General features: G+C 44.7%; 1 protein-coding gene across 1 annotated transcript in view; it reads right to left on the reverse strand.

Annotated features, from left to right (window-relative positions):
- Positions 1-17920, reverse strand: part of ext1c (exostoses (multiple) 1c) — a 70329-nt gene that overhangs the window by 45109 nt on the left and 7300 nt on the right. The window contains exon 2 of the mRNA XM_076105888.1: positions 12476-13880. Coding sequence (XP_075962003.1) covers positions 12476-13422 — 947 coding nt within the window. The 5' untranslated portion in view covers positions 13423-13880. The remainder of the gene's footprint in view (positions 1-12475; positions 13881-17920) is intronic.

The raw sequence follows: 17920 nt of genomic DNA on the forward strand, positions 1-17920 counted from the left end.
AGCGTGTTAGTATGCTGCACAAAGCACTTTACAGAGCTGCTAGCATGGCTGCACACTCATTTCTCATTTAATTTACTTATATTTTAAATTATATTACATTTTAGCCAATTTACCCATGCAGTGTTTTTGCCCGGACGCACCTGCTTGCTGAAGAATGGAGATGCACACTGGAACAGCGAGATGGCAGGCATTGAACTTAATATGCCTAATGGCGTGTATAATGTAAAGGAAATGAGGACTGAAATGAGCGGTGGATTGGAATGAGTCAGGGCCTGCTGTAGTGTGAAGGAGCTCAGTGTGCCAAGGTTTTAATCTAGAGAGGGGACTTTCAGGTTGAGCGGGCGGAGGCAACATAAAGCCCATTCGTCACACGACCTGACAAAGTGTGTGTATATTCGGTGCAGTGCCATTTGGAGGAAAAGCTGTTTTGTCGCATGCTGTAGGTGAGTTGTTCAGCGTAGTAGGCCATCTGACAAGGAAGTGCAGCCGGCCATACATCATAGGCTCTGAAGTGCGACTGTGGCTTGTAGGGTTTCGTGTCTACGGTGCAGTTTCGGGGAGACTACGGCGCTGAAGACGTTTTGAGAGCAACTAAGGGGAAGTTCTGACTCCTTCCCTCTCGACTTGTTTCTCATTCATCAAAAGGTGATGCGGAGGGAGACAGGCGCGCGGTACAGAGCGCGGTCCCAGCACGGCTATCATTAACTAAGAGTTCAACACCAGCACTCATGAGTAATTCATGATCTTATACACATTCTTCATTGGCTAGGTAGCAGAATAAAATCCCTTATCTGGGGCACACATACCACATTGTCTGCTGTTGGGCTTGGCAACGGTGACACGCATACACACACACACACACACACACACGCACTTTCCAACTCGTGATGAGTGTATTACATTTCAAAAGAAGGTAGAAAACAGGTGAGGCGCCTGGAAAGCTTAATTATTATTCTTTCCCCTACCATGCCCTCTAGTAAGACGACAAGCGAAAATAAATATGATAAGGATTTTCAGCATTTGTAAAGTCCACTTTGTACAGTTTAGGCAGTGGTGTCCACCCTTTCTCTAAGCAACAGTGTTGGACAAATAGGTGTTGGCTCAACCGCACAACAGAAGGAGTACAGCAGGTCTGACTTCAAAACCTCTCTGACATTGCACAACTCGAGAGGTTAACAGGAACGCTGTGCTCCACTTGCACAGGCCGCTGCCCCAAGCTGCCCACTTGTTAATTAAAAGAAGCACACATTGTGCTCCTTTAATACGAGTATAACAAGTACGATAAGCACACCTCAGATAGCGGCGTGAAAGACAGGTCGGGTTTCGGCAAAGTCTCTGAACAACCTGTCACCCGATACTAATGTCATCTCAAACACCTAAAGCTACGATGAGGTGGAACTGAACTATTTGCTCAAGTGTGGCTGAGAAAGCAGAAGACAGCCTGTACTGTCGAATAGATTGTGAAGAAGTACACTACGAACTCAGAGAGGAGCGCATGCAAAAGCCTCGCTCGAGACATCGCTAATAGAAATATAAATCCACGCCTCGCATATGAGAGGACACGCAAACGCATTAAAAGAGCGTACTCCAATAACAGGGAGATGTACGAGTGAAATAATGGAGCAATATACATGGAGGGTTATGAAATAGTTTGCATTAAATAACACTAGAGATTGCCGAGACGCGCTCTCATCCAAATCCCAGTTTAACCCCAATACCGTGTCGCGTTATTAAAAACCAGGGTGCATAGATCATTTCAACACTGATAGCACAGCATATATATTAGGGAGTCCTTTGAACGCTCCAGTGGTCGGGATTATCAATATGCATCAGTCATCATCTCGAGACCGGCCAATAGGAGCGCGCCTTTCTACATCAAAGACAGAGAGAGGGAAAAAAAGAGGAGCCTTTTCATCTCATTGCCAACCTACTACACAATATTTTTTGACCTCATTTTACACCATATATCTCAGGCAAGTTAGGGGTCCTGTGAGGAAATGCTTAAAAATAAATAAAAAATTCATTAGAATGTGTTTGGGACAGCCTAATTGAGGCAAAATCTTTTCTGATTGCTACGTATCTGTAAGTAATAATTTGGCCGCTGGCCTCTTCACATTAAGATAAGATAAGATAAGATCGACTTTATTGTCCCGAAGGAAATTTGTCTTGCAAACATACAGAGCACACACATTCGAGGTTTGAACTTCTAAAACAGCTTCTGCAAATGTCTCTTTCTGGTAAGGTTGAGATTTTTTTTTTTTAAAACAAGTCAAAAAGTTAACGATCCATTAATAATCGTGCCATCCACTTTCCCCCTAGAAGTATTATCCCCGTCTCGAACAACATTAAACCGAGAAAGACCTAGAGATATCACTAATCTCTCATCTCTCTCCGCTCCCTAATCTCTACGCTATAGACTCTTACAGCATGTGGTGAGGTCAAAGGGCCAATAGATGCAAACAAAGACCAGTAAACAAGTGAAATCCAGGCCACTGTTGAGGTTCAGCTCCTTAACTGCATAAGGAATGAGAACCGTCTCCCCCTCGTTCTCTCTCTCCCAACTGCATTGTCATTGTCAAAGCTGTTACGCTCCAGTTGGCCTGGACAAAGGCGAGCAAGGTCGCCAGAGGCTTTTCCTGCTATGATCGCTGTGGTGCTAGCCGGGGTTGATAAAGGGCCCATTAGGGCGCTGAATGGGCACCCATTAAGGGGACATCCACACTAGTGAGGGAGGCCCGGGGCCAAACGGCTTGCCTTAAGAAACCTGATAGGCACCTGACGGACTGGAACCGCCCACTCGATATATACGGGGTCTTAGAGAGAAAAACAAAGCGGGAGCTGAGGTGATTGAGAAAGGAGGAGCTGGTAGGGGAAAACGCATGCTTTGCATGTGTGAAAGTCATGTTGCATACGAGCAGTCAGCAAGTAGTACGGTGCAACCTTCTCCAAACCTCAGGCACAATGAACAAATGTTCACAGTGTGTGGTCTGTAAGATAAACCAAACGGTTATATTGGAGTCGTTTGTAAATTACTGTGTGGGGTTGAAGTCTCAGCCAAGATAGAAGTAGTGGTGTAGAGAATATAAAAAGAGAGAGCTTGAGTGAAACATTGTCGGATGAAAGCCACCATTTCCAACAGCAGAAGGTGGGGAACCTTGAGTCTGGCACAGCCTGAGTCATTACAGCTAACCCAATGTTTAAGCCCAAAGATAGCCGGAAGACAGACTTTTTTTTTTCTTTTACAAAAAAAAAACAATCAGCCATCAAAACTGACTCTTCACTTTTGTACTGATGTGAAAAGAACACAATGACAAAAGGCAAGTTCACAAAATGTTCTGCAAACCAGATGCATTTGGGAAACACAGACCGTGATAAACTGGCAACTATTAAAAGTTCTCCTTTACCGGTTTCTTTAACGTCCTCTTTGAACCAACAGTATGAATGTGAAAATGTGTCCAGACATTTCAAACACTATTGTGTGCACCAATCAGCCAAAATCGAGCACCATGTAGAGAAGAAAGGTTTATCATTGAAGCCTTGTCCTGCAGGTTACGATTGGCTTTGGTTAGCCTTCCACTCTGCCCTATTTCTGGTATAAAATGCTAATGCTCACACATAAAGCCTCAACTACCGTCCTAACTTTGAGCCAAATCTCCCACACTATCAGTAGCACCACTTCAGTCGTCTTCATGGATTACACAGATCTTGAAATCATTTGAAATAGATTGAGGTTATGCCCGCCAGGATTTTCGGCGAGTCGTGGTTTGCGCCTCTGCGACCTGGGAGCTACCACTGCCGCCAAATTCCTTGAGATGATCAAAGAGGTGTATTTTTAAATCATCGCTGTTTTCACATGCGTCCGTAATAAGTGAACGCGGCGAGGTCATCCAACAGACAGAGGATATTACAGGAAAGGTGATCTCCTTTGAAGCAGCTGGACTCTATTAGCTGATCTATATGACTGGATTTGATGTTTTTTTAGACCTAAAAAAAAATGAAGGAAAGCCTCTACTGACAAATCCAGTGTTTCATCTCAAAATGAACTACAAAACAATGATTGGCATGTAAGCATTAGTTGTGGCAATTATTGGGCCTTAATGGTAAATAAATCACAGTTTCATGCCTAATAGGCTAGTTATAAGAAATAAATGAAAAGAACTGGGTTGCCAGATTGTGAAAAATTGTGTACTTTTAAAGGGATAGTTTTGGGAACTATGCTTACTCGCTTTCTGTCGGAGAGTTAGTTGAGAAGATCATTACCACTCTTGTATCTGTCCATTAAATATGAAGCTACAGACAGCCAGCAGCAGGTTAGCTTAGCTTAGATTAGCCTAGAAAGACTTTAGACTGGAACCGGGGGAACAGAATCCACCTACCAGCACATCTAAAGCTCATCTATTAACGCGTAAGATCTTGTCTTTTTTTAATCCATAAAAACACCAAAGTGTATAAATGACAGTTCAGCGCTCGACTATTTTACTCTGAGCAGTAACTTACTGGACTCTCAGATGTCTGCCTGGCAAAAAAGCCAAGACACCATCCTGTTTCCCGAAGATGTCAAACTATTCCTTTAAGCATTTATGAATGGGTTGCCAACAACCCTAAAAGTAACTTTAACAAACCCTCTATTAAAAAGGGAAAAAAGGAAATTGTAGTTTTAAGAATTCCACCCACACACAGTGTAGGGACTGAATCAAAGGTGCCAGTGAGTAAATAGGCCAACATGCTTGAGCACAGCCGGTGGTCAAGACTCTGATCCGCCGCTTCTTCCGGAGCGGATTAGATGCAACCTGGTTTGACACTCTGAGGCTCATCTTGGAGACGTGGTGTTAAGAGCAGCAATGCATAGATTAGAAAGTGAGAGCAATGCATGTGTGCATCCATGTGCATGTCGCCAACACTATGGCGTGCGAGACAGTTGTGTTGCAACACTACAGACAAAGCTGCGCTGTCAAATAAACTTTTGCCTTCATGGAGAAGCAGGGTTCGGTTGATAAATTATGCATACCGGAGCTCAGAAATATGGTAGGAAGCTTGCACAAAAAATAATAAAAGTGAGGAGGACAAGATGTTTGCAGGAAAAAAAAAAGTTACGGGGTTGTGCAGAGGACACATCTTAAGAAGGTGCGAGTTGGAGAAAGAATAATTATTGGAAGCTGCAAAATCCTTGTGCACGTGTGTGTGTGCAAAGCCACATTGTGTCTATCACAGAAGTAAGACTTGCAGTTGTTTTTAATGAAGATTTCCCAAATGGGTGGCAGATGTGTCCACCGGGCATTACATATTGTAATCTAGTTTCTGTATGACTAACACTGTTGTCCAGAGCCAACACAAAGCCATTGAGGCCTTGATTGCCTCATGACAGGGTGGTTTTCCAGTTCTCCAGTGGTTTTTGCCAGTGACACTTGTAAACAATACGTTTTGGTCACGAACGCCCTCAGACTAGATGCATAAATTACAATTTGGAAAACTGGAGGAGCTAGCCTGACGAGAAACTGAAGTTTTCGAAATGGAGAGCGGCGGTTGAGAGAACAATGAGGGGATGAAGATTTGACTGCAAACTTGTAATGAGCAACGACAAGCAGGTTCCGACCGGCTTACGTTTGACCAAGAATGCAACATTTCTCAAGGCTGAGGAAAGAAAGCTGTGGCAGTCTGGGGAGCCGCAGTGACAGACTCATAGAACGCAAACCTCGGCCAAAGAAATCATTCCCATCAGTCGAAGTGAAGACAAATTGATTTTGCGGCCTTGCAAACACGCCTTTTGGAATTTGAGCTCAAGTCTTTCTCACAGTTGCGGCTAAAATAATGAAAAATGGTGGAATCTGAAAGTATTCCTTGGCCCGAGTATTATATGTACATCATGGGAGTCAGACTGAAGTGTATGTAGAGATATCTTGCAAAATACACAAGACAAAGAAAAAATGACAAGGGAAATAAGCTTATCATGTTTTAAAACTGATTTCTGCAAACAGTTGTTACAACTGAAAGATTTGGAGCAACATTAGTATTCATTTAGAGTCGTGTTTCTTGCCATTTGAAGAATGCAAGTCCATTATTTAGTCTCATGTTAGCTCTGGTCTGGTGTCCAGCTACTGTGTTCACCAGCTAGCTTCCAACTTTGTCTATTTCTTTGTGCTGCAGCGAACAGTAGCCTCCTGCTGCGGGGTGATGAGCGAGGAGAGAGTGAACCAAAACATGAAAGCTGCAGGCCGTAAAACCAAAACAATGAGCTGAAAGATGCTAAAATGCTTCAACCTTTGCTGCCCTGTTGGAGTGCTCTTTAAAATTGGTCAAAACATTTGAGCTGGAGAGGAGGAAAAATAACGGAGGAAGGAGTGCACAAGTGCCAGAGAATCACATGGCCGCCTCTCACTTCCAAGTATTCTAAACAGAGACAGCACACAAACCGCACACACAGACTCAGACCACAGCATCTTCAGAGGTACAATTTCACAGGCCCTAATTACAGTGGCTCTGCAGCGTTTCTTATTTGGTTTGCCAAAATCTCAAATTGCACACACTCTCGTATAGCGTTTACAGACAGGCACACAACTGTGCATGCACACACTCCTGTGTCAAATAAAGTTGTGGGGGTATTTATCGATTTGTTTAATTTTATTTCTTCCTGGTCTTTCTTTGCCAGCTGCATGATTTACTAGTATTATTCCTTTACTTGTTGGGGATTTGTTTTTCCTTGCTACAAAAAACTCCTTAATAAAATATTTAAGTATAAAAAAAAAAAAAGTTGTCTGCCAGCAGATAACAATGGCACTGTTTCCCACGTTGAAATCAGAAGTATACTGTCCTGACGTGCGCATTTCTGCAAATTTCCTGTTCAAATTACACGCGCATGAGAGCAGTTCCAAAGCACTTCCTTTATAACTTTTTACCGTAGCCGATGTATTATTTAAATCGGTCTCTCTTGCAGTCCTTCGGTTGGGTTTTGTCTGATTACTATTCTGCATTCACCCTCAGCTGTTACCCAGGTTTTAAAGTCTCTCTTTCAGCAACCGTGGGTTCCTTCAAGGAGGGTCATGATGAATAATGACCCATCGGTTTCCAACACCGGCCCTCATACACGGAGGCCGGGGACATTTAGGATGAACAGAGAGGTACAGCGTTTTGCCATTACACGTCCTCCCCCGTCACTTCGGTCTCTCCCTCCCATCCTGTCCATCTCCGTTCAACCCCGGTTGCTCCTCACACACACACAAACACACACACACACAGTTCTCAGTTGGTCCGAAATGAACCGGAGTTCTTTGCGTTTTCTGTGCTACCTTTTGTATCTCCTAAGCATCGCTCTCTTTCTTCCCTCCCCTCTCTGTTTTTCACACTCCTGCTCATTTGCATTCACTGTACAATGCACGTTTCTCCTCCCTTTCTTAGAGAACTCTCTAAAGTGAGGGAAACTAGGCCATTAGGCTGCAGCACAGCTTCTCCCTTGCTTCAAGTATCCTCTCTCTTCTCCGCTCCGTCTCTCTCTCTCCCACTCCGTCACCCTCCCTCCTGCACCGCTCTGTTCTCGCCTGTTACCCCCTAACTCGCCTGCGGTACCCCTCGCTCTTTTTCCCCTATTTTATTTTGTAATCTTTATCACATGACATTCTCCTTTTCTTCCTTTCTGTCTTGCTGCTCTTATTGCCTTGGGTACCACTGTGTCCTATACCTCCGACTTGTCTCATTGCTACTTCGTTCTGTTTTCTCCCCTATCATCCATGCGCGCACACACACGCACACTCAAACACCAAAATTCAAGTATTCCAGGCACCGTCTGTTCCTATTCAGATTCCTTTTTCCCTATGGCGCATTTTTAATGGGATTTTTGGGTGCCATTTACCGATCATTCTGTAATTTAAAAGAGGAGAATTGTGTTAATAGAAATGGCGGGGACAGAGGTATTTAATCTTAACCCATTTTTAAAAACTATTCAGCTAACAACCATGGAGGTATTATCATTGTTTCATGAAGCTAAAAGGAGTGGGCCGTCTTGTGATGCGGTTTAAACCTGCACCAGCGGTCACTTTACAGAAGTAAATGCTCGTCTTCCTACCAACATAGGTTGAACACGGGTTGCAGATTAGTTTCTTTTCGTGAAAGGGCAACAAATAGGCTTTGTTTGGATGATTCAGGCTAATCCTGAGACCCCAACCATTGGTGAGTTTTTTTAAAAGCTCTATGAAACCAGCTGACAGCATGGTCTGTGGATCCACACCTTGAATTTAAATGTGTTTTGGATGATCGAATTGCAAATCGGATAGTACAGGTGTAACTGCACCCAAATACTATACTATGTATACTTCAATGCAAGGTGTAAAGGGGGTCATAGAGTAACTGGGAAGCAGTTTCTAGAAAGATACGCTGCTGCTGAATATTTAAGTTTTCAATGCGGTGAGGACCACAACAACATTCTGTTCCCCTCCATTGTAAATCCTGGGTAAATAAAACCTAAACTACCTGCAAGTGCTTGGGCCGACACCAGGTAAGAAAGAAATCATTCCTTAACTTTTCTTTCTTAACTTTAATTTCTAAAATGTTTTAAGTATGATGCTCTACGCACTCCTGAGCCTTTAGCACATGTATGCTTGTTACAACTTGGTTAAGTTTAGTGAAAGATCTCGGTTCCCTAGAAGTTAAGTATGCTACGTAACTTAACTCAAAATAAATGTTGACTTTTTGGTTTCACACGGGACATCAACACCAGTCTTATTATTATGAATAATAATAACAATAACAATATTAGCACTGTTATTATTCATAACATTATAATTGTTATTCAGTATTATTATTTATATTAATACAATTATTATGAATGTTAATAATAATAATTAATATTATTATTGTTATTAAGTATTATTATTACTATTCTTATGCCAATTAACAGTTTAAAAAAAACAGGAACATTTTCCTTGGGGGCAGTCACTTTACAGTCCTATTCATTTTTTTGGGGGGGGGGGGTTAAGGTTTTGTCATGTGCGGGTAAATGATGTCATGCCAGTCTATTGATCCGTCCGTCTGAGTCCCCCTCCCTCCTGCTTCCTCCTCCTCCCCGTCTTGTGCCGTTTGTCCGTCGGGTGCTTGTCCAGGTCCCTCGGGGCTAATCTGCTGGTGTACCAGATGCATGCGCTCATTAACCTGGTGCCACCTTCTAAGAGCCTCATTGACCGTGAACACAGTCTCTCACACACACACACACACACACACACAATCTCGTGCACATATAGCAGTGACAGTCAAACACACAGACGCACGCTCCCTCGGAGACACAAACCGTTGTTATTATTAGCAGACTGGTTGTTCAGGTGCAGGATTTTTGGCAGGATATAGATTAGAAAAAGAGTGAAGGACTGAAGGAAAGGCATTAAGAGAAGGACAATATGCCAGCAGGCAGATGGAGGAGAGGGTGTGTCTCTACGTGGGTTTAAACAGAAACCTTGCTCATGCAGTTTGTTTATTGTCCTCTTCCCTTTCTTCTCTTCCCAAAAGGAGATTCAAAAGGATGCAAAAAGGGAGATGGGCCCTCACCTTCCCCCCCTCCTCCCCCCCCCCCCCCCCCCCCCATCCATCCTTCACACCTCTCTCTCTCCGAGGCTAAAAGCCTCCTGTTTCCATGGAAAAAGACTTCATACAAAAAGGGAGAAAGGGGGGAAAAAAAAGGTCCAGCTTTTTGAGTTTTTCTTACAAACGGCAGCTGTCTCTCACATCGCCACCCCCATTCACGCCCTCAGAGCCGTTGCCGTATCCAAATCTACCGCAAAATACCACATGGGACCCCACCAAACACACTATCCTCCCCACCCCACAAACCCCCTGCCCACCCGGGTGTCTGAGTAGCGGGCTGTGTGGAATAAATGAGCTCATTCATGGCGTGTGGAGCAGCCCAACGTAAACACGCCTAAGGTAGCTAGTTATAGGCCACAGGAGGAACGAGTGTGCTTGGATCAGAACCATCGGCTAACTGCTGTTCCCATAGGGTACACGATATTTGAATAGTCCCATTGTATAGATGCTTGCTTTGAGCGTTTCATTTGATAGCACATGAAAACAACTCGCACCTACCGGTGCCTGAGATTTAAACTTGGGAGTCTAGCCGTTGGATTCTCTTATGGCCAGAAAGGTTCAGTCTGTCCGACAAGAGGAGAAGCAATTCAGAGAGATGCAGTTAAAAAAGTACACTGCGGGGCATTATGCACCACTACATCCTAAAGGAACTTATCATTAATCATTGACTTTAGTTTAAGTATTCATTTAACTTTTACAGTATAAGTTTTTACTACTTTAAGTCCTGTGACATGAAAGTATGACTTGAATGAATGTGCTACCTAGTGGGGCTCAAATAATTAGTCAATCAATCAATTAGCCGACTGACAGAAAATGAATCGTCAACTATTATGACAATCAATTATTGTTGAATTCACTTTTCAAGCACAAAAGGCCAGACGTCTAATGATTTTAGCTTCGCTTCACAAATGTGAGAATTTGCCATCTCTGGGTTTTGTTATTCAGACAAAAATGAAGACAGTCATCCCCCCCAGGCTCTGATTTTTCATTATTTTCTTACCTTTAATGAACTTATCTCGAGGATATGATCAGCTAATTAATTGATAATGAAAGTAATTCACACTGTGTGTTCACTTAACTGATGAAATTAAGATGCTTTCAATCCCGCCTCCCAACCAATCGGACTCTGCTCATCACGTGAGCGCCGCTTCACTCTGGATTTGGCTGTTAGAGAACTTTTAAACTTTTAGGACCAAATGATTTAAATAACGGCTACTTAAGTGTGAAAAACTGTGTTTGGGGTCCAATAGCATCACGTCACGGACACCGATGTTGTCATTACACGGTTTGGACACTACGTAACATTGGCTTCAAAGTCAGTTTAAATTAAAAAAAATGTATGCGATTTACAACACAGTCTCTCTCTTTCCCTCCCGTGTCAGTGCGTTCTGCACCATGAGACTATCCTTGTATCTGTGAATGGACAGGCACAGACTTTATAATGAGGAACTCTGTCAGCACTAAAGCCTCAGAGACTTGTATTGCAAAGTGTAAGTTAAGCAAGTTAGTGAAACACAGGAGCGATACAGCTCCTCTATATCAACTATTTAATGACTGCTGCATTAAACACATAAAAGATGATAACTCTGCATGAAACTGAACTTCAGTAGTCCGTCTTATTCATCGTTCTCCAGCCCACAAATAAATCATAAACCTTTTGCAATTAGATACAAATAGATTAACTAATAACTAGATTATCGAATATTAACTCCCATAGACTCTAAATGACAGTTTTATAATCAAAACGTTCCTATTGAGCTCATGCATCTATTTCCATCTGTTTTTAAATCACTGTCTGAGCTCCAATAAGCCAGTCGGAGAAAAGCACACAGAGGATGAGACGTGTTTACCAAGCTGCTGTTGCTGCAACATGTATTAGGCAGATGGGTGTGGTTCCTTTTTTAACAGCTTTTTATTATTAAACACAACAATGGCGCTCACATACTTGAAAACCACTCTGTGAAAAGGCCAAAGCACATATAGGGCTGAAGTGGAAATATATATATTGTGTAACAGTAAACACCTTTGTGCAAACCGTTTTCAAACCCCGGCAAAGGTCATATGATTAAATGACTTGGTTTTAATAATACATTATTGCTCTAAGTATTGCAGATGTTGCGGGACTCTTATTTTACAATGTCTTTTATCCACTCCACTCATTTAAAACCAAAGTGGAAAAGGCAAGCTTATCTCCCATGCAACAAGAACAGCAAGACAAATGGAGAGACCGATTTAAGAATATAATCGTCATTCACACCACACAGCCGGCAGCGCTTTATTCTCTGAGCTAATCAGCGATTTCACAAAACCATTCTTTGTGGTGACCTTTGCTTTGGCTCTTTAGTTTCAGCTGTAATTAATTAGCTGTGGCTGTTTATTTCTTTGTCTTGAAGTAGTACACACCCAAATACAAAAAAATGACTGCATGTGCACTGAACATTTCACAATACTCGTACTTGCTTGTCTATCATCCTATAAGATGTATCTACACTGATATATAGATAATAGAGGAGCTCAAGGTCAGTTAATACAAGCTGAGCACATTACAACCCACTCTACTCATACAAGAACTGCTGTAAATAGTCCAGGGACTTGAGCCTGAGTCTAAAATCTTTGATCTCAATAGCAACTGCCAAACAGAAGAAAACCTAAACAGTCAGAACTTGTGCCGCCACAATCAAAGAGACCAAAAACTACCGCCGACACTGCTTGTAGGAAATCTGGGACAACTAAAAACCAATAAAAAAGCATGTAAAGTTCAAATGAGAAGGCAAGCGGAACACCGCCACTGTGTATTTCCCATAAAAAAAATAACACTTGACACTGTTTCCTAAATCCTTAACACCTCACAGCTAATTTTAACGTCACCCCATTACTGCCCTCCCCACTGGCCACGTGACCCCCGTCTTACCTCTCATATTCCAGGTTGTCATGGTCACAGCGGGCGTCTTTGTGCTTCTCCCAGTCCTTCCCGTGGCGGCACGTCGTCAACGACACGATGTCCTTTCCATTGTGGATGTGATGAAGAGCGTTTCTGGTGTCTGAGCCGATGCCCGTCAGATAACGCTTCCCCTTGAACATCAGCAGGTACTTCCTTCGCGGCGGTATGGTGTTCCTCACCAGCCAGCCCCGCTCTCCGCCCTTCTGCGGGTGATCCTTTGAGAACAGCGGGATGGAGACGTCAAAGCCGGGCCGGAAATGTTCTGTGTTGAGGCTGGCCTTGGCCAAGATGGCCTGGCCGATGTTGAAGCCCAGGTCCTCTGTGTAGTTCGGCCAGGTGCCCGAGTACAGGTTGAAGATCAGGTGGTTCCGCCCGTCATTCCACAGCGGGTAACCCCGGATGCGTTCATCTACGTTGGGCACAAACTGTCCTGACAGCTGGTCCCGATCTAAGGTGTCTATCCCGAGCACGAACAGGCATGCCTCACGGGGGTCTGATGTGTAGTACCGGGACTCGGCGATGGACGTCAGGATCTTCCTGTAGCTTTCGGACACACGGTCATTTTTCTCTGACGGATATATATACACCCTGAACCCTTCCCTTCCTCTGCGGCGACACCGCGAGAAGTCAAAGCAGGTCTCCATGCGGCAGCGACTGTCCTTATAAATGGCGGACCACGCCTGGCGACGCTGGCGGGGCGACTCGGCCGTCCCGGGGTCCGTCTGGAGCTCACCCAGGTGGGCATAGCGGGGCAGGAAGGCCCTGTCGGTCCAGTTGGGCCAGGGGCGCACCACTTCACCCCGCTGGCGTGTCAGCAGCCGGAGCAGCCGGAGCTGGACTCCTCCACCCCAGTAAAAGAAGACCAGCCAGCAGCACGCACACAAGCCCAGCAGACCATACTTCTTACGCGCCTGCATGGGGGCCTGTCACAGTCTCTTTTTTTCCGCTCTGACACTCTCTCTCGTTCTCTGTTCTCCCTCTCCTCTGCCCCTCAGCTCTGTGGCCTCACAGGGGCGGGGGGGCGGGGGGGGGGGGGGGGGTCTGTGACTTGTGACTTCTAACAAGGAGGTTCTTTTGAAGGACAATGCGTTAACAAGGACATCACTGCCTCTGAGGGTGGCCCGGTCCACTTACTTGCCATTTATGGTGACGCAATCTGAGTTACTGACTCCTCTTGCTCAGTCTCTTTCTGCCTTCCCCATTTAGTCTCAGATGTGCGTATTAGCCCGCGTCTGCTGTGGCGTGCGCTGCTTCTGCGTGCATTTCCTCCGCTGGCCGGCCTGGTTGGGAGTGATGAGTGGTGATTTCTCTGCTCTCTCGGGCCAAGCTTGCTGCCTCATGGTGCCTGGCGCGACCGCCGTCTGCAGGGCCCCTCCTAGGGGAAAAGTAAACAAACAAGAATGCAGATCAGTACACAGAGTTGTTGCTGCTCCTCGACCAACACGGAGACACGCTCCGGGGTTAGTCGTGAAACGGCCGTCTCAAGAGGTTCCATAACTAACAGTTTAGATTGTCCCGACAGGTATCAGCTTTCATTTCTGGACGGACATGTAATCTGCAGCCCCAATCACATTTCACACACACATTAAACCAAATAGCAATAAAGTAGCACCGCTGGGCAATGTTTCACAGGCAGCAGAGGATTTTAAACTGTCAAAATCCCCTCTTCAGCCGGAGCTCATAAAGAGAGAAGTACAACCCAGTGCAAAGGCATCCATCCCCGACTAGCCACACAACAAAACCATCTCGTCAAGAAGTCCACCTTCTCTCTATCTCCGTCCCTGTCTGGCCTCCACATTCCTGTGAAAAAGATGGACGTTTACAGGCTCATAAGGGCCAAGATGTGTGCTGCTGACTTCAGGAGTAGTCTTAGACGGGACTAGATATTATCGTGCTCTTCAAGCTCCAGTTGAACTGAGCCAGATACAGTTGAGGTGAAGTGAAGGAGAAAAGAAGTGTGTGTTTAGCATCTGAAATGGAGATTTGGAAGCGCAGAAGGAAAACAGAGCAACTTTATGGCTCTGGAATGCCGTTCACCTTGGTGAGAGCGAGTGAAGGCTTTTTTTGTTACATATGCAAACGTTTTTTTTTTGTGTCTCGTACTTTAAACATCCCCCCATGGCTCCACAACATGTACAGTATACCGGTGTGTGTGTGTGTGGGGGGGGGGGGGGGGGGGGGGAGGGGACGCCTCACAGTGAAGGGCAGTGTTCGTACTGCCAGCTGCGAGACACAAAGGCAGCTTTCAGGTCTCACCTGGCCGCTCTCTCCCTCTACCTCTCATTCACATTCTCCGTGTCCGCTCCAGCCAAGCAGAAGTGATGCCTGCCTTCTCTGCTTGCAATAAAACAAACAGAACACTGGTGATGTGGGCAAACAATGCATCCACTGATTTCTCCCCCTCAAAAAGGGTAGAGGAAATCAGGATGCATGTGTGAAGATAGCTGCTTTTCTATATACATATAGAATATATATATATATATATTGACTGTATAGGTTGACTGTAGAAGAAGCATAAGGGCATTTGAGGACCCTTAGACACATGCACTGCAACCCTGAATTTATCCAGAGGAGCTGTATGTGCAATTACAAATGTCACATGTCGGACCTGATACTAAGCGGACTGTACCTCGTCAGCTCCCTCGTACTGACAGTGAAAAAGAAGGGTCATTTACAAGAAGACGCCAACCAAAATGTCAAACCGAGGGGCCGACGAGATTCGTGGACTTCTGACGGTAAGGGCCGACGCCAAAATCGTCATACAAGTTCAAAGGACGACAAGACTCTGTTGTTTATGACCCGATTACAAACCGGCCCTCCGTGACTGCCGTGTTTTCGCGTCATGCCCTGCCGCCTAAACCAAACGGAGCATTTCCAGTAGGTGAGAACGCCTCTTGACAATCTCCTGTTGTGTGCTGAGTGTGCGGACCCGATACTCCAGACATTGTCCAGAGTTCGAATGAGGAAAGGGCTCGAGCCTTTCTTACTGTGCCAGTGTGTGAACACCACAGCCGGTGGCCAAACTGCACCGAATAATTCAGGTGAGTTACTCCGCCGGTTGAGGTGTTCGCGGTTGGTTTTTGGCACCTTCCTTGTTCTACTTCTCTGGCCGCGACTATAGCAACCTGAGCAGCAAGCAGTACGAGTTGGGGAGTAATAGACACTTGGGATCCCGTTACATACTCCTCATCAATAATTCACTTGCTCCTTTGGTTAAGGCATTGATTTTCCTCTCTTTATTTTTTATACCCCCTGCCACCAACGCACACAATTAGACCTCAATCTTCTTCAGGATATACGCTCCGGTGAGAGATGGGTACGAGCTCAGTCCCGATGATTTGTGGTTGTGGGGATAATTGATGATGATGATGGCATGAAGGTGTAATAGAAAAGTGATGGAGGGTATATCATTATCATTATGGTAATGATGACGGGCGTGAAGAATTTATTCCGTTGCCTTATCTAATCAAATGCCAGTGAACGCCATTGCTTTTGTTCGTCTACCTGCAGTTGTCTACTAAAAGAAATTTACATTGATTTAAGCGCACTGAGGTCACTCCATTACAGTTGGATCAACAATAGGAGTTTCCATTTCCACGCTTTAACTGCCATTTCGCAATAAGACACAATTAATATATTTCTTTAAACCTTCACTTGACGTCCTTTATTCGATTTAACTTATCAAACACTAGCAGCTCAAATTTAAATTGATTTGAAAATGACAATACAAGGAGACATTTCTCAGGCAATGAGGTATTCCAGGTTTAGACGAGGATGGAGGATAAGAAGTGAATTGAACATAATCATTGACGATAATACAACAGGATATTGGGGGCATGAAACTACTCATTTTTAGAAGACATTTTTTGTGAAATAATTTCCTCATATTACTGCCTGACTGCTCCAGGTGTGAGAAAGCCTCTGTGCACAACACCGGTATATTGATCCCTACCATCCTACTTCGGTGCGCCAGGACAAACTGTACAGTGGCAGTTTGTGGCCATTAACAAGGAACAATAATGATGAATGTAAGCCAGTGGACTACAGGGCATGCCCGGACCCGTCAACATCCCGAGAGCTGCAAACCAGCGAGGAGACACACACGTACTGGATGCACACACACACACACACACACACACACACACACACACACACACACGCACGCACACACACACACACACACACACAGGTAAGTGGCTTTAAGTGGTGAGAGAAGTCCCTCTGTCACAGATCAATGATGGATCATTACGGTTGGGTGACTAGCACTGGAAAGAAATCACAAGGCTCATTGAATAGAGGGGCCTGAAGGTGGAGAGACAGAGTTCAAGGAAAGGTGAGGGCAGCATTCAGAGCTCTGCCATCCCCCCCCCCCCCCCCCCCTCCCTTGTCATTTGTTTCCCCATATAAATCATCTCCACTCAAGTCCTACACTTCATTCCTTTCTTAGAGTTCCTCCCCTCACCTCCTTTTCCTCTTCTACTGAACCGAAGCTAACCGAAGGGTTTCCCGTAGAAACAATAACATTTTTGACACGGTCTTCCTTTTTTCAATTATTCCTGCTTCATCCTCAAAAGAGGGCTGGGGGAGGTGGGCACACAGCACTTTAATCGCAGACACGAGGAACACACTCAGCAAGGCCAACAATTCTTTGATCATACTTTCGCCTTGAGTGCAAAGGAAACTACCAGGAAGGTTCACTTAGAGAGCGAGCAATGAAATTGTGTCAACACTGCAAAAGAAGAAAAGAAAAAATAATGTAATGATGCACGCAGCAGGTGGATCGTGTACCAAACGAAAAAAGTACCTTTCAAGTTGTTTGCTCACCTTACCGTACCTCTTTAAAATGCTACAGTTTTGAGGAACTCTCCCACTGAACATGCTCTGATTTAAAGTGATAATCTTAAAGAATTTCATGAACTCAAACCCCGTTTTCTTTACCATTTAAGGTCGGTACTATTTCAGCAATAGTCGGCATGCCCGCCTCCACATTCTCAGCAGCGTAACCAACTTTACCGTACCTTGCTGTTGTATGGAAATCTACTCACACCGTGTGCAGCATGAAATCAGATCGCAGTTACAACTGTTATTGACCGACTTTATTAAAATAACATGAGTTTGTTAGGCTGGCCTGTAAGCAGATACTCAAGTTTGGATTTCTGGAAAAGTAGCTGCTCAACGAGTAGTCGCTGCCGTATTAAATTGCACTTGCTGATACCACAAGTAACCACGGGCGTTGTGAAGTCAAACAGGACTGACATGATACATTACAACTTTAAAAAGGGCCGGACGTCCTGTTGAATATAGTCCGATCTGGAGGACATGGAAGGTCCATACTTAAAAGCACAGGAAAGGAACAGGTGGAGGGGGATAAAAGGTGAGGATGAAGGACATTGAAGCGGGGTGGAGGGAGAGAAT

Source organism: Anarhichas minor, unplaced genomic scaffold (genome assembly GCF_050575085.1).
Source record: "Anarhichas minor isolate MPS153535 unplaced genomic scaffold, ASM5057508v1 ptg000033l, whole genome shotgun sequence".
Lineage (NCBI taxonomy): Eukaryota > Metazoa > Chordata > Actinopteri > Perciformes > Anarhichadidae > Anarhichas > Anarhichas minor.